This window comes from Tricharina praecox (genome assembly GCF_024521635.1).
Source record: "Tricharina praecox strain CBS 144465 chromosome Unknown BZA05scaffold_43, whole genome shotgun sequence".
NCBI lineage: Eukaryota > Fungi > Ascomycota > Pezizomycetes > Pezizales > Pyronemataceae > Tricharina > Tricharina praecox.
Genome location: NW_026250445.1, coordinates 104,476 through 130,846, shown reverse-complemented (window position 1 = coordinate 130,846; position 26,371 = coordinate 104,476). Strand labels below are relative to the sequence as shown.

General features: G+C 52.4%; 6 protein-coding genes and 7 non-coding genes across 13 annotated transcripts; 7 read left to right on the top strand and 6 right to left on the bottom strand.

Moving 5' to 3' along the window:
- Positions 1–308: 308 nt before the first annotated feature.
- Positions 309–835, bottom strand: BZA05DRAFT_315391 (SNF2 family N-terminal domain-containing protein; the record flags this gene model as incomplete). The annotated part of the gene is made up of 3 exons (XM_051480368.1): positions 309–504; positions 571–710; positions 788–835. Coding segments are annotated over 3 exons (384 nt in total), but the record flags the coding sequence as incomplete, so codon positions are not given.
- Positions 836–2,476: 1,641 nt separating this feature from the next.
- On the bottom strand, positions 2,477–4,515 carry BZA05DRAFT_344678 (uncharacterized protein; the record flags this gene model as incomplete). Its single annotated transcript, XM_051481138.1, has 8 exons — positions 2,477–2,838; positions 2,894–3,026; positions 3,170–3,514; positions 3,538–3,753; positions 3,808–4,113; positions 4,172–4,253; positions 4,313–4,386; positions 4,447–4,515. The coding sequence occupies 8 exons, from the start codon at positions 4,513–4,515 to the stop codon at positions 2,477–2,479; spliced, it is 1,587 nt and encodes a 528-aa protein (XP_051334947.1).
- Positions 4,516–5,837: 1,322 nt separating this feature from the next.
- BZA05DRAFT_t293 lies at positions 5,838–5,918 on the top strand. The gene has a single exon. It is a non-coding gene; the product is annotated as a tRNA-Ser (tRNA).
- Positions 5,919–6,455: 537 nt separating this feature from the next.
- On the bottom strand, positions 6,456–6,527 carry BZA05DRAFT_t289. Its single transcript has one exon. It is a non-coding gene; the product is annotated as a tRNA-Pro (tRNA).
- Positions 6,528–7,170: 643 nt separating this feature from the next.
- Positions 7,171–7,260, bottom strand: BZA05DRAFT_t288. Its single transcript has one exon. It is a non-coding gene; the product is annotated as a tRNA-Pro (tRNA).
- A 1,965-nt stretch (positions 7,261–9,225) lies between these two features.
- On the top strand, positions 9,226–9,315 carry BZA05DRAFT_t294. Its single transcript has one exon. It is a non-coding gene; the product is annotated as a tRNA-Pro (tRNA).
- Positions 9,316–11,294: 1,979 nt separating this feature from the next.
- BZA05DRAFT_208800 (P-loop containing nucleoside triphosphate hydrolase protein) lies at positions 11,295–13,065 on the top strand. The gene is made up of 4 exons (XM_051479588.1): positions 11,295–12,044; positions 12,178–12,386; positions 12,480–12,638; positions 12,711–13,065. The coding sequence occupies exons 1-4, from the start codon at positions 11,495–11,497 to the stop codon at positions 12,807–12,809; spliced, it is 1,017 nt and encodes a 338-aa protein (XP_051334946.1). The 5' UTR covers positions 11,295–11,494; the 3' UTR covers positions 12,810–13,065.
- Positions 13,066–14,041, top strand: BZA05DRAFT_208801 (uncharacterized protein). The gene has a single exon (XM_051479589.1). It carries the CDS (start codon positions 13,321–13,323, stop codon positions 13,876–13,878), a length of 558 nt encoding a protein of 185 aa, XP_051334945.1. The 5' UTR covers positions 13,066–13,320; the 3' UTR covers positions 13,879–14,041.
- BZA05DRAFT_208869 (uncharacterized protein) lies at positions 14,041–14,727 on the top strand. The gene has a single exon (XM_051479591.1). The coding sequence runs from the start codon at positions 14,204–14,206 to the stop codon at positions 14,681–14,683; it is 480 nt and encodes a 159-aa protein (XP_051334944.1). The 5' UTR covers positions 14,041–14,203; the 3' UTR covers positions 14,684–14,727.
- A 1,706-nt stretch (positions 14,728–16,433) lies between these two features.
- Positions 16,434–19,857, top strand: BZA05DRAFT_208863 (Sodium/hydrogen exchanger family-domain-containing protein). Its single transcript, XM_051479590.1, has 3 exons — positions 16,434–17,063; positions 17,152–17,303; positions 17,363–19,857. Exons 1-3 carry the CDS (start codon positions 16,838–16,840, stop codon positions 19,820–19,822), a joined length of 2,838 nt encoding a protein of 945 aa, XP_051334943.1. The 5' UTR covers positions 16,434–16,837; the 3' UTR covers positions 19,823–19,857.
- Positions 19,858–20,726: 869 nt separating this feature from the next.
- BZA05DRAFT_t287 lies at positions 20,727–20,816 on the bottom strand. The gene has a single exon. It is a non-coding gene; the product is annotated as a tRNA-Pro (tRNA).
- A 1,204-nt stretch (positions 20,817–22,020) lies between these two features.
- On the bottom strand, positions 22,021–22,109 carry BZA05DRAFT_t286. The gene has a single exon. It is a non-coding gene; the product is annotated as a tRNA-Pro (tRNA).
- A 1,226-nt stretch (positions 22,110–23,335) lies between these two features.
- On the top strand, positions 23,336–23,425 carry BZA05DRAFT_t295. The gene has a single exon. It is a non-coding gene; the product is annotated as a tRNA-Pro (tRNA).
- The last annotated feature ends 2,946 nt before the right edge of the window (positions 23,426–26,371 follow it).

Below are 26,371 nucleotides of genomic sequence, written 5' to 3'. Positions count from 1 at the left end.
GAATAGCATTCATCATTAATGGCGGTGCATAGCCTCAAGTAATTGTAATGGCATTCGTCATCCACGGCGGTAAATCGCCTCAAGTACATATAATCATCCGCAATCATTCGAACCATCTCCAGTTCTCCTGCGCTTTCCACCTCTGCCCATCTCCAGTCCTCCTCCATCTCCAGTCCTCCTCCATCTCCAGTCCTCCTCCATCTCCAGTCCTCCTCCATCTCCAGTCCTCCTCCATCTCCAGTCCTCCTCCATCTCCAGTCCTCCTCCATCTCCAGTCCTCCTCCATCTCCACGGAACGTGTCCCGATGTTCCAATGAGTCCTTCGTCTGTAGGAGACAGATCAGCAGCCACAGATCCATAAGGCCTTTGCCGACAGGCGTACCCGTCAGGGCCCAGCGTGAATGTGCCTTTACGGCGTCGACGGCCTTGTAGTTCATGCGCTCAATGCTCCGGATGATGTGGGCCTCATCCAGGACTAGGCGGTGCCAGCTCCCTTCGAAGGTCCTAAGGTCATAGTGTTCAGCGGAATTCATGAAACGGGGGAGGGGGTCGGTTGGGGAGGGGACATACTGTCTGTTTCCTGGAGCAGCGAAATCAGCCGCCAGAGTGGAGTAACTATTCACCACCACATCGTAGTTGGCGAAAATTATGGAGTGTCTCCGTGGCCCATAGTAGACCGCAACCTTCAACGGGTTCTCCTTGGAGACATGCTGCGCGATCTAGAAGACAACCATCAGCCGTGCTCCCGCACCCCATCACAGGCATCGCCCAGAAGAGTTGTACGTACCTGATCAGTCCAGTTGAACATCATCGACACCGGAGCAACGATCAGTGTCAGGTTGTCGGTCGATACCTTCTCCTTAGTCCCGGGCGCATTGTACCTGTAGGCATCGACGCCGCAGCATTCCCATGGTCGACGGCGGGCGGGGGACCGAGCACAAACCATATCATCCGCGAGTATACCCCCGCTAACAAGGTGTGGTATGCTGATGCTGCGCCATCCTGTTACCGTCTGTATGTACACGTAAAAGTCTGGTGCCATCTTTTCCACAGCTTCACTTCCTTGTCGGCTGTGGTAAAGTAGAAGCCACAGATCCATTCACCTTTGCCCTGCAGGACACGCCTCGTGGGGTCCTCCGACCGGAAGAAGAAAATGCGAATCGAAGTCGCGGATAAGTGAGAAGATGGGCCATTGCTGGCTGGAAAGATGATGTGTGTTGTGTGTTGAAGAGAAGTGGGAAGTAGAGTCATGCTGAGGGCAAGGAAAGAAAAGAAAGAAAAAGGGAAACAAAGTGCGGACCACCCCCCTCTTAAATAGTGCGAGGTGAAGCTAGAGCAGCGGACACCTTCTACACCAGAGACGGCGGCGCTGGCACTTTCCACCGACACAACACCGCTCAAACCGACAAGAACGATCAAAACAAAACCGAAATGCACGAACAAAACCAGCCAGTCTACCCCGGTCGCGCCCAACACATACCCCAGCTCCAGCATCTTAGCAACAAGTCTCTCAAAGGTCCACGGCCGAGGATCAGAACATGCTATCGAGACGACAAGACAAGATATGGCCCACAGTGCGAACCGGTGAATATATAGGTGGAAACATTCCAAGAGCATTGGATCGGCGCTAGCGTACCCTTAGCGTACTCACACGTGGCCATACCCTACCCGTCGGCTGGAGTGACTGCTCACAATGTATGGTTATTGTGAGGTTGTGAATATGGAAATCACTATCTGTGACTAGAGAGTCTGTCAAGTGTTCTAATAGTTTTATTCACTGACAATAGGCAACATCGCCGGCTGATGATGGGTGATGATGGGTGGTGATGGGTGGTGATAGCTAGTGGCTGGAGGTGCAGCTGCTCACTCGGTCACCTTATGTACTCATCCCACTTCGTCTTTGTTCGAAGAGGGAGTTCACTTGAGTCTCTGGTGCACGAATCCTGCTGCGACATCGATACGCGGCCTGTTCATACTCTACTGAGCAAAAATCGACGTCGAACCAATTTGAGAATCGAAAGCACAGAGTCCAGATAAGTTCTGGGGGAAATACTCCCTATAAATACTAGAATTCGGAGATAAACACAGAGGACGTGGGAAGAATCAACAGCCTGTCTGGGTAACTCTCGTCGTCGGACAGGACAGCTGTCAACGACGTCGGACTGGAGCTTGAAACTGAGAAGAGTCATGACCGGCAAACACCGACGAAACTGGATTCTGGACGGGGCGGTCAATAGCTTGGGAGGGTTATCAATTTATTTTGCATACAGCAGATTCTTACGGATGTCCGATGTTCGGGCCGAGTGACAAAACGTGCAATATTCAAGCATGAACAGATTTATTGTCCGCCCTGTTATTTGGGAATAAGTTCTACGTCGTTGGCTAGAAGTCTAATACTTTCATTCGGATCTCGGGACTATAGGTACTAGAAGCTTCTCTAGTAGTTCCTATTATTCCTCATCTGAACATACACCGTCTATAGTAATAATGTATCCGGCGCTGCGGCGCCTGTCTGCTGGACTCCATCCTCGCACAAAACGCTACTCGCCACAACCTCCTCCTTCTTGGTCATCACTTGCATCTCAAAATTATCCTCTTCCTCTCCGATCTCCTTGTCCTTCTCCACACGCCTCTTCTCCTTCGGCAACTTAGGGTTAAGGCTCCACGATCCTCGAGGAACAACTGTACTAGCCAATAACACTAGAGCAATTACTGAGTACTGCACTCCGCCTAGATGCAGAATAGTATCGTGAGCGCTGTCGTCACTGCTGTCGTCTGCGTATTTTCCGAGTGCCGGGGTCATCACGGCGAAGATAACGATATAGATGGAGTAGAGGACTGGTTGTATCAGTGGAGATCGAGGGACTGGGGGGAATGGCGGGCGGGGAAGTACAGGACATAGCCGCAGCTAGTGAGGATATGCGCGCATGGGGTTCGTCCTCTGGAACGGAAGCTTGAATGTAGGCTACCAGCGAGACGTCGCCGGCCGCCCAGCCGAGGGAGAGGGGGATGAAGATGCAAGCGCACTAGATGTCAAATTATTCAAAGATCCTTGCGCCAAGAAACAGAGGGCTGAGATTCATACCTGCCATACATTACTGGAACTCGTTGTTCTATCTGACTATATACTGTGAGCAGCAGCTATGTTAGGTGCAGTAGGGATTTTTACGTTTAGATGTGGTTTGTAGAACGGGAGTATCCACACCAGCCCCATCATCAACGCATCTGCCCTCAACCACGGCATCGGTGTAGGCAATAAATTTCCCGTCAGAAAAACCAGCAGTGCTCCCAAAGTCTCGCCCAGGTTGGAACCGCCAACCAATATCTGCGTATACGACGGCTGGTGAAAGTAGCCCTGTGCCAGCACTGGGATGAGGCCGTTCTCCAGGTAGCGGTGCGAATAAAGGGCCAAGGAGTAACCGAGCGGTAGCCAGGCGAACTGGCGTCGGGAGAAGATTATGCGTGCGCCGAGAACGATGGAGCGGCCAAAGTCAAGAAAAGCTGTGGCGGTTAGCTGAGAAGTGAGTTGGGGAGGACAGTGTAATTGCCATTTTTGATGCTTTGGAGGAACGAGACTCCTTGTAGGTCTGGATCGCGGATAAATCCAAGAGTACCAATCTTCCACCAGAGCGCTGCTGCGATGAGGAAGCATATTGGTGTCAAGATCATGCCGTAGTTACTGCCCAGCCGCATGAGAAGATAGGAAGAGAAAAATGCCGCGCCTGTCCCCGATGCTTCGTAAAAAATATGCACCTTCTCTCCATCAGTACCAACAATCCCACAAGTATCCAAACGCCACCAACAGACCAGGGAATCAATCTGCCGAAGCTTATCCACATCCCCACCTACGATATCTCTCGGGATCACTCGCTTCACCAACTCAATCATTCCATAACACACTCCACAGATGCAGTATAGAGGGAAAAGCATATGCGTATCCCACCGACCATGGATCTCCTCCGCAGCTCCCGATTTCTTGGGGTCTCCACCGGCGCACTTGTCGAGTATCATGAGAAACGACGGAATGGTGGCGAAGGTTAGAACCGCAAGTACCAGCACTTGTCGACCAGCAAGTCTGCGCAGCACTTGCGCTGATACAATGCTACCTATACACTGCGGACACCAGTTTGTCAGAAAGATGTCGCTATCAGCTGCCGAGAAGTCGGCGTACCTGGAATAAAAGGTTCATTCCGTGAAGACACCCAAGTTTCCCGTAGCGCTCATCGCCACCCCACAGCTCTAGTGCTAAGTTCCTGATTTTGCTCAAGATTAGTCGGTGTACGGAATAGCAAGGCCATGGACGAATACAAACGTTATGGAGCCAACGAACGATTCGAAGCCGATCTTGTAGAGCATCATGCCCAAAACATAGAGGATCACATTTGTCTGCGGGAGTCAGCTCTTCCCACATTATACATCAGTACGGTTTGGGAGGGGCTGTGATACCCTTTCATCCGCAGTGTAGCTTTGCCACGAATCTTTGCAGCTTTGAAAGCTCAGTAAAGAGCTCGACATGATCTTTAGCACCGGAACTTTCGAAGGTCGATGGGTGCGGGGTTCTCTGGGGAGGAAAGATTATGGTGGTGGGCTCGAAGCAAAGCGGGGGCATAAGGTGCTGGCCGCTCGGACCAAAGTCATTCATTGATACAATTAAAGTCAACCATAGCCGACCAGTGTGGGACGCAGCTGGAACTGACGTCTTGGCACCATTTTTCGACCTTTGGCTGCGGGCCTTGGGCGGATTTGTTGTTAAGACGTTAGGACCGGCTGTCGTACCTGGGGCTGCAGGAGGGAGGGGGACCTGTGTCTGTTTTGCTCGTCATTTCCGTTTTGTTTTGGTCGCTCGTGTTCTTCTTGACGGTTGTACGGCGATGAGGCGGCGGCCAAAGTTGGCCGACCTGTTATATTTAATCCGACGGGGCCGCACTTATCTCAAGGCCGTGTGCCGTTCATCACCTATCGTTCATCATCCATCATCACTATTCTTCAGGCGGCTGTTCATTCATCACTTGATTTCTTTGCTGCTTGCTTTCTTGAGCCTAGTTCTTCTTTGCTTTCTCCAAGTGTGCTTCTTCTAATGCTGGGTCTCTCGACTCGTTCTTACTTTCTTAACTGATCCTTTCTGTCGTGACCTGTGATCCGCGTTATCCGCCCCTGACTACAACCCACTCTTATCAAAGTCGGCCGTGGGCCACTCCGGCTCCTGCTCCGTCACCAGTCTAGAAGCGTGTCTTCGTGAAACTCAAAATTCCCAGCCGGGAATCTTAAGTTTTGATCTCGCCTTCATGATACCTTCACCACCGAGAGGAACTTGGGATCATTGCGTACATCGACAAACCCAGGTTCCTACCATCGACCTGCTGCTGGTCACAGAAGCCCCCTCGTTTTTCAGCAACTGCTCGAGCGCTCAAACAATACCGTTGTGAACTCAATAATGAACAAAGTCAATTGTTCATTGAGGCGGATTGACATCCAGCTGAGACAGGACTCCCGACTATCTGGGTTTGCACTTGCTGGACGGGTAGATTCCCGGGCACAGCATGGACGGGTTAGCGGTGGCCACGGCAACCGCTGTTCTTCCCATATGGCGCCTAGTCGATGTACCGAACCTTCACAAGAGTGTTCGGCCGAGACCTCAGGCGGCGTAGTCATTCGCTAAAAGCACTAATCCCCTCCGACCACTCATCCTCGCCTGTCAGCGAGAGTTGGATGGGGTTTAATACATCCCGAACTACAGGAATGTCGACAGCTCGCACATAGCGTCCGCACAATTTGGTTCTTCTCATGTGCCGTTATGAACGCTCCATGTTTGTAACCCAGCACTGTTTACATAATAAGGCGTTGTGTCCGAGTGGTTAAGGAGAGAGATTAGAAATCTCTTGGGTTCGCCCGCGCAGGTTCGAATCCTGTCGACGTCGGTGTTCATTTTTTGTCTTTTGCTTTCTGGCATCTGGACTGCACTAACAGAATACTTTCAATCAGTCCGCTCTCAGCTCTTTTGCCCAGACGCGGTCAGATGAACTGATGGGATCTGCTTTCATAACATCTACATCCCTCTTTTCAAGAGAAATTTTAAAACTTCAGCCAGACTTTATCGAAGCCTGCCGGCTGGCAATCATCGGTTCGTGCGTCGCTCAGTGAGGAAACGTAGCTAAGCTATTGGCAAAATGTCAACCAACGTTTCGCTGCCGGGCCGGTCTAACGAGACTCGCGATAAATCCGCCCAACATCAAAGGATGAAAACCGCCCTACAACTCATCAAAAACTATCCCATCGCCCATTACATTTCATAGGTATTCCAAGGCCGGGTGCGGCTGTCCTTCCCAGCGTGGGAGTCGGGACAGGTGTTGTCAGTCCATTTGAGTCGCATCCACTCACCGAATCAGGCCGGCCATCCATGGAGGCAAAACAACGAACGCGAAAGGACAGAGTTGAGAGCAAAACAAAACTTCAAGGGCCCGAATCCGGGTTTGAACCGGAGACCTCCTGCACCCAAAGCAGGAATCATACCACTAGACCATTCGGGCTTTTGATGTCTACTATGGAATGAGTACAAATCTGACCCAATGGTTATGCTGACTGCATACGGCACAACGAGTTGACGATTGTACGGGTCCGGGGGTAGCTGCTGTGTCCCATCTACGGTCCGGTAAGTCGCCATACAAAGGCCTGACAAACCGCACCCGGACCTCGTTATGACAGGCTGAAAAGCCCTCATCTTCCATTTCCGGGACAGCTCAACAAAAATGAACCAGCCGTGCAAAGTCCAGTATCACCGAGTCGTTGATTATTTTGGCTGGTCAGTGGCCAGCACCAACTCCACTCTGACTCTGAGCGTTGGACTACCGGCCGGCCAACCAAACCCGGCACGTTTACAGCGTTATGTACAATTACTGATTAAACAAAACAAAAATACAGCGTTATGTACCAAATTTTATTCACTTCCTCTCCCTGCCGTTTATGAGTCAACTCACCGGGTACCCCGCCCCCGGCTGCAATATAGTTCGTAGCCGGCCACAGACACTACGGCGGTGCGAACAAGCCAGCGCCGGAGCCATCGGAGCCCCCACTGGACCAACCAACCAACCACCGGTTGTCCGAAGCAACCTCACCACGAACAGGTCGTACAAAACAGAGGCCCCTCATGAGGAGGCCAGAGTAAAAGAATCAGGCTCGAACCCGGATTTGAACCGGGGACCTCTCGCAATTGATGCTCAGGAACGACCCTAAGCGAGAATCATACCACTAGACCATCCGAGCGATTGATATCATGTGACGATCACAGCCGTTATCATAGCACAAAACTCGCAATGGCAAAGGAGACTGGACGGGAGCGGAGGAAGTGGAAGTGGCGTATGGTAACTAAACCTGTTCATAGGTCAGTGCTACGGCAAAGTAATGCTGGGGTTTTTGAAGACAACAGACGTGCGCAGGAAGGTCTCCGTAAAAGAGAGCGACAGAGAAGCCTGGGGGGAGTGACGCCTCTACTATCTGGAGCCGAACTGGCGTGCCCGGCGGAAAGGTAATAGTACTGTCCAGAGTATGTGGGCTACGCGAGTCTGTTCGGGATGAGTGTCGGCAAATGGGCCATTACTATTATGCATTCTCATCCTCTTTTTTGTTGGGGGCTTTCAGTACAGAGTAACGCCGCAACGACCTGTATGGTAGTGCTCTGCACGGACAAGAAAATGTATATATGCTAGCTACCGTAGCAAGGCTGTATGCAATATAATTGATGTTCTCTCTCTCTCTCTCGACCGTTAATAAGATGACGTTTTCCCCGGCTCTACAAGTGGTGTCGGCGGCGTCGGTGCTGTCGGCGACTGTGCGTGATTCTCGCGCATGCTGTAAATCCCGAGGTAGGTACAACATTTAAACTTCTAGTCACCCCTCTTCTTGGATTTTCACTGAGCCGTTCCTGCCGAGCCTGTACATAGCACTCGCCGACCAAAGTCTGCCGGGTCATGGCCATCGGTTACGAGCGCTTTGACCAGTATTCACAGTCCGGCTCCGTTCACACCAGAAAACCAGCTTTTATCTGTTGCCCTCAGTGAATGATTGTGCAAGTATCATGAAATCACTTGCCTGGATCTAATCGCGTGAGCCAATCGGAGTGCCTTTGGTTTAACAGGTTATGTAGACGAGTGCGCCAATTCTTTAGCCGAACCTGGTTGGCGGACCGGGTTTTCAACGCCTTGAAAACCTCGGTTGTACGAAAGGCATCGTAGGCCGGATGGTTGGATCGCAACGTAAAAATGCCCCATGGTATGTGGCAATATATGCTGTACGTTGATGATTTGTGGACTCAAATCCACAAGATCTGGAGGGATATCCCGATATAGATGAGTTCGCCGGCGATTACCGGAATCGGATTGAGGATCAGATGGGCGCGGACCCGCCGGTCTGGCCATCTTGCAGTCGGTCCGGCATGAGTTATAATGCGAGTGATATTGGCGTTTGAACTCATAATGATTGCTTGTGGAGTTTGCTCCTGTCTTCAATTGTTTTCAGTGAGGCCCGCCACGGGTTGGGAAAACTGACTTACTACCTATATGTGATGGATAACGGCGTACATCTGGCACGTGGATTTCAGCGTTACACTTCAAAGAGACGTTGCCATGATGAACGAGAACCAAAGGCCTGACTGTGTGGTGGTCTGTCGGACGAAGCAGTGGCTGTCGATATAGATGGCTGCGATGGCTGGGACGGCGGTGAGTGCGACAAAAGCACCAAGAACCTCCTTGTGCTGCGGTGTCCACAGCTAATCGACGACGAGGGGGATTCCAGGTGCATCGAGATTCGAGACGGACTATCCAGTACATAGGATTGATAGCAGGCAGAAACCCGATCAAAAAGATGAACCTCGGTATTCGGCCTATCGCCTAGGTATGTTTATCAATACTCAAGACAGCCTTACCGATCGGTCCTTGTCGGGGAAACGGGTGTTTCGGCGGATTCAGCGTGCACTTTCTCTATGGTGACTTCGAGTCAGGATACCTACTTAGAACCCATTACCGCTTGAGTAGAGCGAAGCACCTCCTCTCGCCTCGAAGTTTCCGCTGTCTTTCCACGTGACTCATGCGCGGCGCCACCCGGCGACTTTGACAGTAACATTGACAGCCCTTTGACACCCGCCGTTGCCGAGTAATGACTTCCCTCTTTTCTTCTGTTGCTCTAAGAAATTTCTATATATATAAGTATTACAAAGTCACATGACACAGATCAGCTCGGATGGTCTAGTGGTATGATTCTCGCTTAGGGTCGCTCCTAGGCATCAATTGCGAGAGGTCCCCGGTTCAAATCCGGGTTCGAGCCCGTTTCTTTTGCTCCTTGGTCCTCGAGGCTCTTCTTTTTCTGTCTGATGTGACGATGCTCCTCAATAATTGTTTGTAGATATGCTGTTACGGACTTTTTTGTACGGACACCGAGGCCAACTGTGCAGTGCTGGGGAACGATGGAACAACTAGCGAGCAAAGCCTGGAAATCGAAACGGCGAGTCATCTGGGACACATGCGGCGTGTGGGGAACGAAGGGTGTGCTGATCCGGCATCTCGTCCGTGGAGTGCTCACATCGAGAAGCCGAGATATAATCCCGAGCCGTACAGTGTTTATCGGCTGATTACAAGTGATCGAGGTGAAGGAGACATCGAGGAGCTTACCATTCGTATCAACTGGTACGGAGACAAAAATATACCAAAGAAGGGATAGAGTTCGTACGAAGAGGAGCAAACCGAGCAACATTCTTGAGGATGACTCAGAAAATAAGCATAATTTCCCACGAGTCTCCAATCCCCGTAATAGCAATCTAGCGAAGCGCCAATGCGTGCATTCAGTAGCCGATGTCAACGGATTCCGAAGTGCTTATCCGGTCCGATCCGGTTGGGCTGGGGATAAGGTGTTCACTGGATAGCATTCGAGATCAAGTACAAACACAGGTATTGATTTCGATGTCATCAAACAGTGTAGCCCAAGTGTACTGTACTCATATTTCTTGAATCGCTCCGAAGTGAAGCGTAATCTTTTCTCCTCATTGCTGGGTGCCGACGATTATCTTGATTGGGATGGGCTGGCTGTAGATAAGGCCGGCGTTGAGTACGGCTGTAGCTGTTATGCTGTTAATGAAGTGCGAGTAGGAGCCATCAAGGAAAGAATTGGATACTATATTTTGTTCCGATAGGCCTGGTAGGAGACATCACACCGGGCTTTATTACTAACGAAGTTGTGATTTGTAATGAGCGTTTCCGGCTGCCGGCTCCCAGAACTCGACAACGCGTGATTCAACGGACGTGAGTCTTTCCTCCAACTCTTTAGACATCGGCTACGACTTTTTACTGGGTAAATCGAAGTCCTGTCGATCCAAACCGACTGATGAGAACTTCAAGAACCGGACGCAGACCCAAACACTCGAGTGAGTTGATATGAACGCATCCCGCCCCGATTCGGCCGTACCGGGGACTTTAGCCATCGGCATCGGCAATGGTTCGCCCTTCCTATTTGGCGCCTCCATCGTTGGGGAAATGTTCCCATCTGAAACGAATCAGCTGTTTCTCCGCTGAGGAAGTATTGCCATTGGTGGGCTGAACCGGACCGTCACGTGACGGCGAACCGAGTTTCAGGATCCCGCCGCGAAATGACAAATTTTACATGCGGAAAGTAGCCAGAGCGGCACACAAAGGGAATGTGCATTTCCTGGCGGGCGGGAGAGCGATAAGTTTGATCAGAAGCTGGGTGGGACAAACTGCCGCAAGGCTGCAGCTGCTGGGTGGGGAGGGTGGGCGATGATCTGACCCCACCGACGAACAGTTGAACAACACATCATCACCACCACTACCACCACCCACCACCAACATCACCATCGCGGGAAATTAAACGACATACATATTATACAACGCTTGATTGATCGGTTGATTGATCGATTCGTGTTAGGGCTTTCTCTCCTTCACCTCATCCCTTTTCTTTCGCTCCCCCTCTCCCTCCTACCGCCCAACGACGATCGCATCCGTCCATCCAGCCATCGACGTCTTTGGCAATCACCCAAACTCAACTCAGCAGCTGAGCTCATCTTGCTTGATGTCTGGGCGGTCGATTCGTAGTCGACTTTCATAGGGATTGTTGCTGAGACGCGAAAGAAATATTCCCAGAAGCCCCATCGCATCTTCCAACCACTCTCCACCCCAACCCCAACTAACAACGTTAACCCCCCCCCTACGGAGACTTGTGACGAACAAACTTATCCCCCCCGCCGCCCCGACCGACACCCGCCGTTCCCCGCACATACGTTATCCCGCGTCCTGCAGTTGGCCCGAGTCCCGACATTCTAGGCTTGCTTTTGTTGCTGTGCTTCTGCTTGCTCGCTCGCTCCCGTCGAGGCGAGCCTACTACCATCGTGCGGCTCAACAACTTAATCTCCATCCCAGAATCTGAACCCCGAAACCCCCAACCCAAGCCCCGTCCCGCACCGAACTCCCAAACCAAACGATAAGATACCGCGACAATGGCCACGACCCCCCCCCAACGACCGCCCTCATCGGACATCACGATGGAGCCCCTATCCTCCGACAGTCTCCACGACGAGCCGCACCTGCTGCAGCTGCAACTGCAGCAGCAATACGTGCACGACCTGCAGCGCCCACCCAGCACCACCGAGCTCCCGCTCGCGCCCACATTACCGTCGTCGCTGCCGCACTCGCCGCCGACTCCAGACCGCTACTCGTCGCCGTCGAGGCACTACCACAGCAGCTCTGCCACGTCGATGCCGTCGGGATTCGGCGGGTCCTCGGACGCCTCGTACTACGGGGGTTCTCCGCCGCCTCCGATGCCACAGCAGCCGCAGCAAGGGTTCTCGAACTCGCCAAGAGGGGGGGATCGTGAAGGCTACTACAATGGCGGCGGTGGTGGGTCGTCGTCGGCTTACGCGGCGGAACAGAAACAGAACAGCGTGGTGATCAAGGTGGGCATGGTGGGCGACGCACAGATCGGAAAGACAAGTTTGATGGTCAAATACGTAGAAGGCAGCTTCGACGAGGACTACATTCAGACGCTAGGTACGAGCCATCTCCATATCCGTGGGGCGCAACTGTCTACACCGCCGTCGCCTCCCGTCCCGGAGGGGGGCCGCGCGGCTTTTCTTCTCGGGGGTGTGGAGAATGTCTGCTGATGCGTATATTTCGGGGATAGGGGTCAATTTCATGGAAAAGACAATTTCGATCAGGAACACGGAGATCACGTTCTCAATCTGGGATCTCGGCGGCCAGCGCGAGTTCGTCAACATGCTGCCGCTCGTGTGCAACGACGCCGTCGCGATTCTGTTCATGTTCGACCTCACTCGCAAGAGCACGCTCAATTCCATCAAGGAGTGGTACCGGCAGGCGAGAGGGTTTAATAAGGTGCGTCTTCTACTACGGGAACAGCACCACGCACGCCGGCGGGCTGAAGGGGGTGATGTGATTGCGGCTAATATGACGTGTTGTGTGGAACAGACTGCTATACCGTTCCTGGTGGGCACGAAATACGATCACTTTGTGAACTTCCCGCGAGAAGACCAGGAAGAGATCTCGAAGCAGGCACGGAAGTTTGCGAGAGCTATGAAGGCGAGCTTGATCTTCAGCAGCACGAGTCACAGCATCAACGTCCAGAAGGTATATCACAAACTTGAAACTTTGGTACGGTGGATGTACAGACAGAGGAGCTGACGATGGTTCGTTTCTCAGATCTTCAAGATTGTCCTGTCCAAAGCCTTCGACCTCAAGTGCACCATACCAGAGATCGAGAACGTGGGCGAGCCGCTGCTGCTGTATCAGGACGTATAGTTCTGCGGACGGGTACAATGACGTACACAGGATGCTGCACAGCTCATCAGGTCCCGTGACCACATACTACCCGGACAGAGGCTTGAAGCCTTTCCTCTTCTTGTTTTTTTATGCAGGAGTGTGCTGCTGCTGCTACTGCTGCTGGTGGGGATGGTGGATGGGGAATAGGATATGATATGGTGGGCGGGGTGGGAAGGCGTTTGTGTGATGTTCCTGAGTTGAGAGTTCTGCCTCGCAAAACAGAGTATTTTTTTTTGGCGACTATCGGATTTTTAGTGGTGTCGGTTCCTTTCTGTTCCGTTCTTTGTCGCTAAGTATGCGTGCGTTGTGTCCTTATTATTCCCTATACCAGGTCCTGCTGCTTCTTCTTCTTCTCAAGGTCTCTCGTTTTTCGTATTCTTTTTTTTTCTTTCTTTTTCTTTTTCACTTTTTTTTTGAGTCACTGTATGCATTGTCACTGCGGGGGAGAGGGATATGGATGGGCCGAAGGAAGCGGTGAGGGGAAATTGTGATGAGGGGATTTGATGTGATGGATGGATGGATGAGCGTGAGAGTGGAAGAGAGAGAGAGCATAGATACGCTCGAGAAGAGTGAAGAAGGGATAGATATCTGCATCATCATGAGCATCATGAGCATCAGCAGCATCATCAACAGCATCAACAGCATCAACAGCATCAACAGCATCAACAGCATCAACAGCATCATCGTTAACAGCATCTTATTTCAGTTGCCCATTAGGTTATATGTTCGTGATGATTTGTTTTGGTTTTTTTGGGTTTGTTTTTGCATTGCGACTGCGATTGTGATTGCGAATCCGATTGTGATGCCGATTGCGTGCTGTGGAATTCGAGAGAAATATATTGCCGGTGGACTCTGGAGAGTGGAGAGTGGAGACTCGAGACTTGAGAGGGAGGGCTCAGGGAAGGGATGGGGGGATGCTGGTAGGCTTATCTATCTACATATTCAGTCAGTTCCGTGCTGTATCCATGACTGCTGCGGGGATTCTGCGCTCTACCCACCTACTTACTTGCTCTGCGTACCTGTATGGAGATGTTTTTGCATGCAGTGATCAGTATACACAGGTATGAATAGTAAAGTGCTGTGTAAATACTCTCCGGGCCTTGTGGGTGCGCATTCGCCGAGGAGCGCACGGGGAGTGAGTGGGGAGGGGTGGGGAGTGGGGCTGCGGCCTGCGGGTGGTGATGATGATGACGGTGGTGGTGATGGTGGTGGTGGTGACGGTGATCGCATCTTCCCTGTATGCAGAGTACACAGAGTAGTCGACAACTTCATACTTTACATACCGCGAACCATGCTTGCTTGAATCTCGAGAAGATGTTTGGGAAGGCAGACTGACGGAAATATGGAAACAAGGCACTGTGGGTTATTGGTCCATGGTCATGGGGCGAGGAAGGCGGAGGAGTCGGAGGAGTGGCGAATGTGGGGGAAGGGGGGTGGAGAGGTTACCTAGGGCTTTCTGCTCTGCTCTGTCAGTCCGCCCTTTTACACTCTCTCGGCCTTCTTCTACATCCCATTGTGTTACGACCTCGTGGGCTTTCCTACCTACGGCACGGCGAGTCCGGAAGGATGATTACTCTGATATCGTCCTGTCGCCTTCAACCACGGTACTTCACTGGATTGGTGCCGTAGCCTACCTACATGCTCTAGTCCCGGCCCTGCGTCTTACGAATGGCCGGTCCACAGGTAAGCCCCAGGGCCTGCCCTGCTCTACCCACTTAGAGCATGTGCCTATCCCCCAGATGTGTATGTACATCCGCACGCCCATCCATTCGCTCGTTCGCGTTCTCGGGAGGTCTAAGGTAAGGCAAGGTAAGGTAAAGGTATGTAAGGTGAAGCAAGGTCAGGTAAGGTAAAGGTAAGGTGAGGTGAGGTAAAGCTCACGCATCCACATCCATCTCGGCCATCCAAACAGACAGACCGATGGCTTACCTACCACGGTGCCTACAGAAGTGCAGAGGGACCTCGAGATGCTCGAGCTGCGGCGTGGGGTTCTTTTGCCGGCGTTCGTGCGGCGTCATGCAGCGTCACTGGCTCCGAAGAACAGTTCCGAGATATTATCGTCGAAATGGGGAAGGCCAGCGCCCAGCTAATTGGGGCCGGCGGCTCTTGGCGGCTGAGACTCCGGTATGTTTGTATGCAGTCCACGCTACATAGCGTATCGGCTGAGACTTTCGGGTTTGCCCGTTTTCGTTCCCGTGGAATTCCCCCTCTAGCGAAATACCAAGACATCCGCCATATTGAAGACACAACTTCGGGGCCTTGGAAGCTGATGGCGATGGCTCGGCGAGGGCTGGTGCTGCGGCCGGTTGGTTCGCTAACTAATAACTTGCATGTTGGTGGAGCACCAGGCAGGCAAGCAAGCGACCACGGGCGGTGACTGGACGGTGGTGGGAGAGAAGGAGGGAGGAAGGGAGGGATGGAGGAATGGAAACTCAAAAAAAAAAAAAGAAATAAGGTGAGCGACAAGACCCAGTCCGGTTGGGAAACTTGCAAGTTATTTTCTCTCCTCTTGCTCGTTTTGCCTCGATTCGCCGCCGTCGTAATAGACCAGGCTCAACTTCTATTCACTCATCCTCTCTTTCCCTTCCGCGTGGAATCTACAGTACGCACTCGTTTCGCGGGCCGCCCGCGATTGTTAGAACTCCGTCATCACCGCAGCCAACCACCACCACCACCACCACCACCACCACCACCACCACCACCGCCGCCGCCGCCGCTACCCACTATTGCTACTACTGATGAGTTAGTGAGCTAATTAGCACCCTATCGAATCCCATTCTCATCACTACATACCCATCCTCTGCCCGTCGACCGCCACCCTCCTCGTTGTCACGGAATTAACGAAAGAAAAGTTGTGGGTAATCCCCAGGGGGGCTGGTGTTCGTGTTGGTCCGGTCGGGTCGGGTCGTTTGCTGACAGGAATTGCCTTTTCTCTATCGCAGGATTTAGGGTTTAAAGGCCGAAGAAAAAGGTCCGGTCCACTATATCTATCTACCTGTCTTCTTCTTCTTCTTCTTCGAAAGACAATACCCGGACTTGAGAGTCCCCGAGCACGCACATATCGCCTCCGTTCGTCGAACTCTTTCTGAAACCTTTTACACCCGCCGCCACCACCACCGAGATCGTGTTCTACCCTACCGGTGCTACCCACGAGCAGCACAAACTGCGACGGGCAGCCGAAGACGGCGCACACACGCATTCTCCCACGAGACACGCGATACGAGTGGAGGAGCAGCAGAAGCGGGAGTGAACACCCTCCCCCGACAAAGCCTCCCCGTTCTGTAGCTGTTTCGCCCAGTTGTCGAGTTTGACACGGCACGGAAATAAGCCGAGACGACGAGGGCCGCACGTGTCTATACAAGTGAATAGCCCGCCGCCGCCGCGATGGCGTGGGACCAGTTGAATGTGAGTTTGTGAACGAGGCAAGCGGCTTCCGTTTCTTTTGCGTCGGTGATTTTTTTTCCCACAATTTTTCTTGCTTCGCTACATTTTTGCTTTTTCCTTGTTTTCCCCTTGTTTTTGTTTTCTTTCCTGTGGAGAGAGACGAGTTTGCATCGCGTAGACGGAGCCGATTTCGAGATCTGCCGGGGCCGGCTCACAGGACGAGAACGAGAAAGCGAGCCGGCCTAGCTGGGTTCCGTGGCTCGGCGGACTTGGCGATGCGTCGCCTATCGGATGGTCGACAATGTCAAGACAAGACAAGCCTTGCCATGACTTTTGGAATGCGCTGGTTTTTCTCGGCGAAGTGGGGAAGAGAAAAAAGATGGACGAGAGGGGAAAAAAATAAACTGGGGGAGTGTGCGTGGTCGGTTGGGAAGATGGTTGCTATCCAGCACTTTCGAGGTTCTCTATCTGAGGTCTCAGGGCCTGGCTGGTGTTTGGGGGTGTATAAACGACACGCCGAGGTTGTGGGCACGAACTCGTCATGTCTCCCCTTTCAGGCCGAGCCACCCTTCCCGAATGTCTGGTCCACTGAGGATGGGCCAAATGATATATATGGCATATAGATGTGGATTTTCTCACTTGCTTATTCTTTCTGCTCCTTCCGTGCTACTAATCGCTCATTTTTCTTCTTTTTGTTCCTTCTCTCCATATCTTGCTGCGCAAAATGGGACTTGAATTCTTACCGGTTACTGATGCCTACCAGATCAACAGGCCGCATCTGGCATATACGATTCTTGGAGGGTTCACTTCGATTTTCATGTTATGTTCTCTTTTCATCAAGGAAAAATTGTACATTGGTGAAGCCAGTGGGTTTTCCCAGGGAGTCTTGCGGAACGAGAGGACGTGGATCGTAATGCTGACTTGGTGGTGGTGGTAGCTGTTGCGACGATATGTGGAATCATATTCGGACCTATTGGAGCGAAATTGTTCGTACCGAATGATTGGGGTAATGTGGATCAGATCACCCTGGAGTGCTCGAGAATTGTCTTGGTTGTGCAGTGCTTTGCTGTCGGTGTTGAGTTGCCGAAGGTAAGACACTCTTGTTTTGCTCGGGCAGATTTTGCTTGATGGATGCTGACGCAAGATAGAAATACATGACAAGACATTGGAAATCGGTGCTGTTCTTGCTGGTGCCCGTCATGACTTACGGCTGGCTCATCACGTCGCTGTTTATCTGGTGGATGATCCCGTCGTTGAGCTGGCTCGAGGCTCTCACTTGCGCCGCCTGCGTTACGGCAACGGATCCTGTGCTTGCATCTTCGGTCGTCGGAAAGGGAAGATTTGCGAAGCGGATTCCCAAGCATCTTCGAGATCTACTGTCGGCCGAATCTGGATGCAATGACGGCATGGCTTTCCCGTTCGTGTACCTTTCGCTTTACTTGATAAAGTACCGACCCAACGCCGCCGAAGTTTTCGAACACTGGTTCTGTCTCACCGTCCTCTACGAGTGTGTTTTTGGCGCCATCTACGGAGTCTGTGTGGGATATGTGGGACGGCACGCCATCAAGTACGCCGAGAGAAAGAACCTGATCGATCGGGAGTCCTTCCTCGTGTTTTACTTTGTGCTCGCCCTTTGGTGCGCGGGAACCGGCTCTATGCTCGGTCTCGACGATCTCCTGGTAGGATTCGCCGCTGGTGTCGCCTTCTCGAACGACGGTTGGTTCTCGCAACAGACCGAAGAGTCGCACGTATCCAACGTCATCGATCTGCTGCTCAATTTGGCTTTCTTTGTCTACTTTGGATCCATCATTCCCTGGGCCTCGTACAACCGTCCCGACTGGGAGATCACGCCATGGAGACTAATCGTTATAGCAATATTTGTCATTCTTTTCCGTCGGATTCCCATCATGGTTGCGCTGAAGCCAGTCATACCGGACATCAAGACGTGGCGCGAAGCTCTCTTCGCCGGCCACTTTGGTCCCATCGGTGTCGGTGCTGTGTTCGTAGCTATCCTGGCACGTGCTGAGCTCGAGACTGGAGAGACCACACCACTGGCTGTGTTACCACCCCCGGGCAGCAAGAATTACATGGTCATAGAGTTGATCTGGCCGATCACTACGTTCTTAATATTGACGTCGATTCTCGTGCATGGCAGTTCGATCGCTGTGTTTACACTGGGCAAGCATATCAACACTATGCGCATCACCATGTCGTACACCACCGCCAACGAGGAACCGAACTGGCTTTCCCGACTGCCGAGGCTCACGCCCAAGGCATCCATGTCGATCCGCAAACCCGATATGGACGAGAGCTCAGACGAAAAGTTCCCTCACGGCACGCTTCCACCTGCCGGCGGTATTCCCGGCGGCTTCATATCCCGCCCAACCATCGACGATGACACTCCTCTCCCCAGCCGGCCGGCTAGTATCCGTACCCGTCGCCGTAAGAACTGGGAAGCCGGCCACGGACCTGGTGGGCCAATCTCTGACACCGCCATCGCTCCACGCCGCGTGCATTCCGAGCCCATTGATAACATGAACTCCGCCTCACCCACGCCTCCTCTGCAGCGACCACGATTAACTCAGCAACAGCAGTCCAGGGAAGACTTCAATGAGAAGCGCGTCGAGGAGTACCAAGAGGGCTCCAATATCATTTTGGAAACCCCAGAGGGCGATGTGATCCGCAAGATGAAGACACCCGACGCTAAAGACCACAAGCACATCGGCCCCTTCGATATCCCGCACCCCCATGAGCACCACGGCAGCACCCCTACCTATGTTACTGACGAGCAAAGCGCGCTTGATGCCGCACGTGCCGAAGGCCGCCACTCGCGCCGCAGACCCGCATGGGCATACCGCTTCGACGACAACATTGTGGTGGAGGACGAGGACGGAGAAGTCATTCGCCGGTATAAGCTACCAAAGGACAAGCGACCCGGCGCATCTTCCGGCAGCGCCGGGGGCGAGTCCAGTAGTCGCTCGACAGGAACCTGGGCCGGCTGGACACAGAAGATGAACTTCTTCCGCAACGCCAAGCAGGCCGCAGACGAGGAAGCCGACAACGACGATGACGACGCAAAGACTGTTTACTCCATGGGTGGCAACGACGAGGACCGCACCAGCCGCCTGCAACAGTTCCGCATGCACGACGAACGTGGCCGACGACTCAGCAAGCAGCAGTTCCTCCAGAAGCTGCAGATGATGGATCCCCATGCCCGTGCGGCACTGGCAAGTCCGAGCGTCAGCATGGATGTGGACGCTCGCGGCCTGGCGGATCGTCTACGTGTACAGACCGGTGCGAAGGACAACTCGGCACTTCCGGAAAGACCGGTTTCCCCGCCCAGGAGTGCACCCAGGAACGCACCTAGACCCAAGGAGACGGCGACGACCGGCGACGGCAGGGAGGAGGAGACCGCTGCGGAACGACGACGACGAGAGGCGGCGCTTGGAATCGCCGAGGAGGGGGCGAGCGACAGTGACGAGGAGGTAGGCGGACGAGGCAGACTCGAGGGTGGAGCTGGGCCCGGTAGACGGAGAGAACCTGCCGGCGGTGGTGGAGGAGGTATCCAGTGGGGCGAGGACGTTAAGGGCAAGGGCAGGGGAGAATAATCGCGTTTCGTTTTTGTTCCTTTCTTTCTCTGCTTTTGAGTTTTTCGTTTGGTTCTTTTTTTCTTTGCTTCACAACGAATGATGGGGATAAGCATCACGGACATCACGGACGGACTGGGGGCATGGTGAGAATGGTGAGATGGCTTGCATGGGGGGATGAATATCTGACGAAGGTTGGTTGGTACATAGCATGGCCACCGAAGACACGGTGGGTGAGTGAGTGGGTGGTACTCTAGATGGGTGGTGGGTGTACATGAGTTTGAAGTTTTGTCCTTAACTTATGTACAAATCTTTTCTTCTTTTTCTTTCGATTTTGTTTTCATTGCCGTTATGGATTGTTGCTTCTTCCACTGTTACTTTTTTTTTTGAGCTAGGAAGAGTGTGTGAGGTGTAAAAGCCCGAGAGAGGGGCCGCTTCAGTGCTGCTAACTAATATCCATCCCGGACTGGCTATTTGTCGCCGGATGTCTTTTGTGTTTTTGAGTCGAGTCGAGTCGGTTGTGATGATACAAGTCGGTGACTCAGTGTACCTACTATGTACTGTGGATGATGGATTGAATCGATATGAGTTGAACTGAACTGGAAACCGAAGACTGAAGACTGAAGTGAGGATGACTGCGCGTGGTATGGGATCAGTGGATCACTCGTTTTCCTGAACATTCGGGCTAGGTATGACTATGAGTTTCCGTCGGTCTTTCGCGTGAGTGGTGAAACGGGGACAAAAGCAAAGCAGAGGCAATCCCTCGAGACTCGAGGACTCGAGCCGCTCGTACCGTAGTAGTCATGGCAAGTGGGAATGACTCTCGGCCATATCCCAGCACCACCATCACCGCATGGGTAGGCAAGAGAATAAGCGGGCAAAACAACGGCCCCTATCAACAGGGGTGGCCAGAGCAAAAGAAACAGGCTCGAACCCGGATTTGAACCGGGGACCTCTCGCAATTGATGCTTAGGAGCGACCCTAAGCGAGAATCATACCACTAGACCATCCGAGCTGGTTGATATACACTAACAATAATGCTAAAATAATGCGAGCACATCATTTCAGGCATCATAGCTACCATCCGCAGCGCTCGATCCAACCTTTCTGCAACCGCGTACAACAGCCCGGCAAGTAAGGCGGAGTTGCTGCACAGAGATCTCCATCTGGGTTACAAATAACACTAGGAGAAGTGTGTACGTTTCTATCATCTACGGTCCCAAAGGCAGCATGCAATCAATCCAGAAACAAAAGGAAACGAAAGGAAACGAAAAAAGGAAACAACAGCGACAAGACGAAAACGAAAACCTTTCTCTGATATTCTCCCTACGCAAGCAGTCGCGCATCGTCCACTGTGGCTTGGAACGGCGGACGCTTTTCACTCACGAATCGGCCACGAACACCGCGACTGCTACTCAAGAATTCGGATCGCTCACATCGATTTGAGTCGAGGCGCACGGGAGAGAAGCGGCACCGTCGCACCGATAGAATAGGTAACGGTATGCCCGAAACTCCTCCCGCAGTGTCGAATACACACCCCCGGGGTTCCTCGGGGACAAGACCAAAATCGAAACTAGGCCCGCCGCCGCCAAAAAAAATATTCGGATCCTTGAGCGTCCAAAATTCGGCCGAGTGCGAAACAACGCGGAAGTTTCCGAGCCGTACATTAGTACGTAAAAATACGCAGCATCGTGAACCAACCGCGTTTCAGGTATGTAATAAAAGTATAAAAGTATACTGATACATACTTCCATCGGTCAACTCAATTCGAATGAATGACCCGGCGAACTGTGTACCAGTAGTGTACGGACTCGACCCAAGCGGCAATCCGGGGCGGTTGGTTGCCTCCGATGCGGGATTCTGCCATTTTGGTAGGTTTTCCGTATGTATGTACCTAACAGCGGTCGTCTGCCAATAAGGTTGGGCGGCCGTGGAACCGCCGGGGATCACCAGTCGCACTACTACTAGTAGTAGGTACTATACATGATCCCTAGTGAATGCCAGTCGCCGACGGCCGTCAGCCCACCGCAGCTACTTGCCGCTACGAACGTTCACCAAAAAAGAACACCGGAGCGGACATGCGTTACAACTAGTATCTTCGTCGACGTGGCAGTGGCACGGCAGCATTCACTCAATCAGTGCACCAGTCCCCGCCAGTAAAAAGGGCTCATCTGCACCAGTAAAAAGAAAACCTCTGCGAAGCAAAGTAGTGAAGACCAGGCTCGAACCCGGATTTGAACCGGGGACCTCTCGCAATTATGCTCAGGAGCGACCCTAAGCGAGAATCATACCACTAGACCATCCGAGCTGATTGATATCTCATGATGCGGCTGGCTTATATATACGTGGTTAACCCTTTGCGCACCGCACTACTGACCCTGTCAACGTTGTTTTCGGTTCGGTCGAGAGAATGCGCGTGTGCATACAGGTGCGAGCACTCGCTGGTGCAGGTTGTGATTTGGAGATGAAGATGGACGGCCTTGAAGACAGAATATCTAGACGCCCGTGGAAAGGATATTTATCGGTTTTGGGGTTGGTAGTATAAACCGTATGTACGGCGCTGTTCGGTTCTGTCCGGATTCTACCCTCCGAAGGTAATCTATAGCTTCTCGCTGAGCCTGTTGGATTCATGTTGTAGATAAACCTCTTATTGTGATACTTTCAGGGGCGTTGTAACAAGTGGTGGCCTAAAGATCTTGGGAGTTCCTGCCGAGTCGAGTGATCACGTCCGGCGTCAACTACATACAAATTCGGGTGAGCAAAGATAGTGATCGCTAACTACTTCGTCTTGTAGAGTTATTCTAGAGAAACAAACAAATAAGAGTTCTCATTCGGAGATGAAATTGAGCATTTCAAAAGGTGAGGATGTTAATCGCGGGTGTTGTTGTGTCGTGCGTGTGGTCGTCGTTATTGGATGGAGTATCTAGCGAACAGCCTAACCGAACCGACACATACAACGTCACTCGCTGTAGCCCGGCGCGGCAGAATGATCCCGGTACATATGTACGAGCGACTTCAACTCTGCATTTGTGCAGTATTCATTGGTGCTTCGTGAGGAATTGCCCAGATTATCTCATCTTATGGATCTCAGGGTGTGAACGCCGCATGCTGGACTGTAACCCGATAACAAGAACCATGTACGGTTGCTGGAGATATGAGAAGCGAAATTTAATCATTGTATTGCGAGTATACATCTGGTCTGGCGCCCACTATCCTCAGGTCTTTACTACCGATACAAAATAAGCCACAATGGCCCTTCCGGCGCACCATGCAATTTCATCCATCTCTTGAAAGTTGAAGGTCCACCCTCAGTCCTTGACCACCACGGTTCACAACCGTAGCGGTGGATGGCTCAATTCCAGTTGCGACAGTTGCGACAGTTGCGGTCATCTTCGGACACACCGCCGCTTAACTCTGGTAAATAGGCTCCTTGTCACCGATGTACTTACCAACTGTAGGTGGGCTATTGGATTCTTGCCTTCAGTGATTTGCGCACTGGTTGATGACATTTGTTTTTGAGTGGCCATCTCAATAGCTCGGATGGTCTAGTGGTATGATTCTCGCTTAGGGTCGCTCCTAAGCATCAATTGCGAGAGGTCCCCGGTTCAAATCCGGGTTCGAGCCCATTCCTTTTGCTTCCTTGCAGCAGTCCTTTTTCTTTGGATGTTTCCTTATTTTGGCTGGTTCCTTTTGGTTCGGAGTCAATCCATCTTTTAATGCGGAATTACTATCAACGGGCAAAGTCTGCAATAACACGGGATGCTCGTTATGTAGCAGGTGGGCGACCGAGGGTTTTCAGTGTTCACAGCTCTTTTTGATTCTCGGACCCACAACTACTTTGGTGTTCGTAGATACTACTATGTAGGTAGTAGAATGGCAATGTCATTCTCACAACTCGACTATGGGATTGAGTGGGTTCGGGATCTGGCGCAAACACTTGGGTCTGAATGTTTTTTTTTTCGAAAGTCAGAAGTGGGTGGGCGTGCCGTCCAACTGCCCCAAGATGCCAACCGCAAGGAATTCGTAAAGGTGGGGGTCTGGTAGACTCACCGAATCACGGCTTATTCGCTGCAAGTATGTACTTAAGTATCCTCAGCCCACCAAGACCACTGGCGTAGTTGATTCCACGGTACCGGTATTGGATCCGTAACGTTAACTGTTGATATACCGTACCGTACGGTATTCGATCTATTGGTATCGTACTCGTACCCATTCGGTAACGTCGCTGGGCAAAGGCTGCGAATCAACACCATAATCAGTCATTCCATCCCAACATCGTGCCGGACGTTCATGTGCGCAACTCGTTCGGTGTCCCCAACGCACCTACCTACCTATCCAGCGATTCCAGCGATTCCAGCGATTCCAGCTTCCTTCTCCTTCTCCTTCTCGTTCCACCTACCCTCCCAGTGCTTCGCCCAGCGGGGTGGGGCGGATTTATACGCAGGGAGCTGGTTGCCGTCTTTGGTAGATAGGTATCCAGGAGCTCAAATCTGGAGCTTGGGTTGGGACAACATGCCGTGCAGTGTCGTGCAGTGTCATACGTTGTGTGCGAAGTCTGTACACCGTCCGTCGTGAATTGTGAGTCGTGAGTCTTACGGTCTCTGAGACCTGTTTTTTTCTTCAGGGAAAGGAAGGGAATGCTGGGATGTTAGGACGGGGAGGGGGCGAGAATGCGAACGAGGTGGGGATGCGCATAGGATGCGGATGCCTGAGTAATCTGCCTTGGCCCTTGGGTGCGAGACGAGTGGGTGTGGTAATGTAGATATGTGGAATATGTACGAGGTGTCCATGCAGACTCCAGAGTCGCAGATGTCCCCTCAGACTGAGCACCTAGTATCATATGTAGAGTAGAGTGTGCAGAGTAAAGTATGTACCAGTATCCCACGATATTGAGCGCCATGGCAATACAATCATCGGAAAGTGCATGTAGGATGTAGTCTATGTAGTGCCTGGGTGGCTGGCTCCCCACCTGCCAATCGCCGCCGCAGTCGCGCAGCACGACGTCCGGAATCCCCTTCCCCGCCCGATGGCGATATAAAACCCTGAGCTTCTGAGCTTCTGAGACCTTGAGACTCTGAGACTTCGAGTTGCATGCCGTCCGGCGTCCGTCCAAAAAAACAAGCGGTCTACGGCGCCCCGCCGCCCCGCCGCCCGCCCCGCCCCGCCCCGCCGCCTCGCGTCGACATGTCTCGGACTCGCGGGCCATGGCACGAATCGGGGGAAGCTTACAAACCTCCAATTCTTCACGCACTCGTTGGTAGCCCCCATGCCTACATCATACACGGTGTTTGGTTTGCAATCGCTAGTGGTAAAGTAGGTAGGCATCGGGCACCGTATCGTATCGTACAAGAGGGATTAGGTCGATAGAGTAGAGCATCGTAACTAATGCAGGGCTTCGCATGAAGCCCCAGACGAGGGTTGGGTAAATACTTGGTCGGGACTGGTCCTCGGCGAACTCGCCTGGACGGTGTGATGGATAGGGGGTGGATCCCTCACCGCTTGAGTGCTATGAGGTAACTAGTAGTCAACTCTAATCGCTCGCTCGCTTTCGGTTGAACGGCGGTGCGGTTGGTTTTGGCGCCCTCTCCGTGATAGGGTCTTTTTTTTCGGATGTACCTAGTACTTTACTTTACCGTAGTAGGCATAAGGTAAGCGAGGCACCAGGGAGATCGTTTTCCCGGTCTAACCATCGTCTACCTAGAGGACCTTTTACAAGTAGTGTAGAGGCTACGCCCGCCGGGGCCACCGGATCTGTGTTGGTGGATCGACCTCCCCATAGATCTGGCTTGACGCCACAAACTTTAGAGCATGGAATCTGGATGGCGATGGAGAAGATTACTGGATTACGGACACACATGTCGGATGTTGGATGGCGGTGGTACGAACTGCCGTCGCGATTCATCCGCCCCCCCTCCCCGTCATTGAGTAGGTACGTACCGCACCGGTACCGCTCTTATGGACGTCAGGAATCAAGATGGCAGCCGCAGGGGATTGCGCTGCTCCGAGGAATAGGTATGGTATGTACCATGGACGATGGGCATTGGGCATTGGGCGTTGGGCATTGCGATTGGTATGAGGGATAGATATTACAGATGAGAGGCATTGGGCATTGGATTGGCCATTGATGTGCGGGACTATCATAGTTTGTAAGCTCGGCAGTCAATCGTCGCCCGCCCGTTCCCTTTCCCTTTCTCCCTTCCGATAAACACGACTTACACATGCCGAGCAACCGTAGGCCTGGTCTGCGGGGGCCGGATTCCGCGGTGACCGACCCGCCGCCGCTGAAGACTGAAATCGATTGGACCTCCAAGTGATGATCGCAGAGTAGTTACGCAATAACTAATAACCGACCAGAGATTGGGGCCTGAAACATAATTGAGTTATTTTGCGGGGGCCGACTCGCCCACCACTGCCAATCGAGTCGCGGTGTCGCTTTCAGCTGAAGTTGGCGAGAGGCTGAACCCCAGCAGTGTCTCAGCTGAGCTGGGTCAGGACAAACCAGTGGTGGGTGCTATGTAACTGTGCATAGGCGGATAAAGTCGGTGATCCTCCTACGCAGAGTAATGTGCG

Coding starts and splice junctions, on each gene's coding strand:
- BZA05DRAFT_208800 (XM_051479588.1), top strand. CDS start 11,495: ATGGCCACGACCCCCCCCCAACGACCGCCCTCATCGGACATCACGATG. Junction 12,387..12,479: donor AGGCGAGAGGGTTTAATAAG/GTGCGTCTTCTA, acceptor TGTGTGGAACAG/ACTGCTATACCGTTCCTGGT. Junction 12,639..12,710: donor ACAGCATCAACGTCCAGAAG/GTATATCACAAA, acceptor TTCGTTTCTCAG/ATCTTCAAGATTGTCCTGTC.
- BZA05DRAFT_208863 (XM_051479590.1), top strand. CDS start 16,838: ATGTGGATTTTCTCACTTGCTTATTCTTTCTGCTCCTTCCGTGCTACT. Junction 17,064..17,151: donor CTTTTCATCAAGGAAAAATT/GTACATTGGTGA, acceptor TGGTGGTGGTAG/CTGTTGCGACGATATGTGGA. Junction 17,304..17,362: donor TCGGTGTTGAGTTGCCGAAG/GTAAGACACTCT, acceptor GACGCAAGATAG/AAATACATGACAAGACATTG.
- BZA05DRAFT_208801 (XM_051479589.1), top strand. CDS start 13,321: ATGAGGGGATTTGATGTGATGGATGGATGGATGAGCGTGAGAGTGGAA.
- BZA05DRAFT_208869 (XM_051479591.1), top strand. CDS start 14,204: ATGGTCATGGGGCGAGGAAGGCGGAGGAGTCGGAGGAGTGGCGAATGT.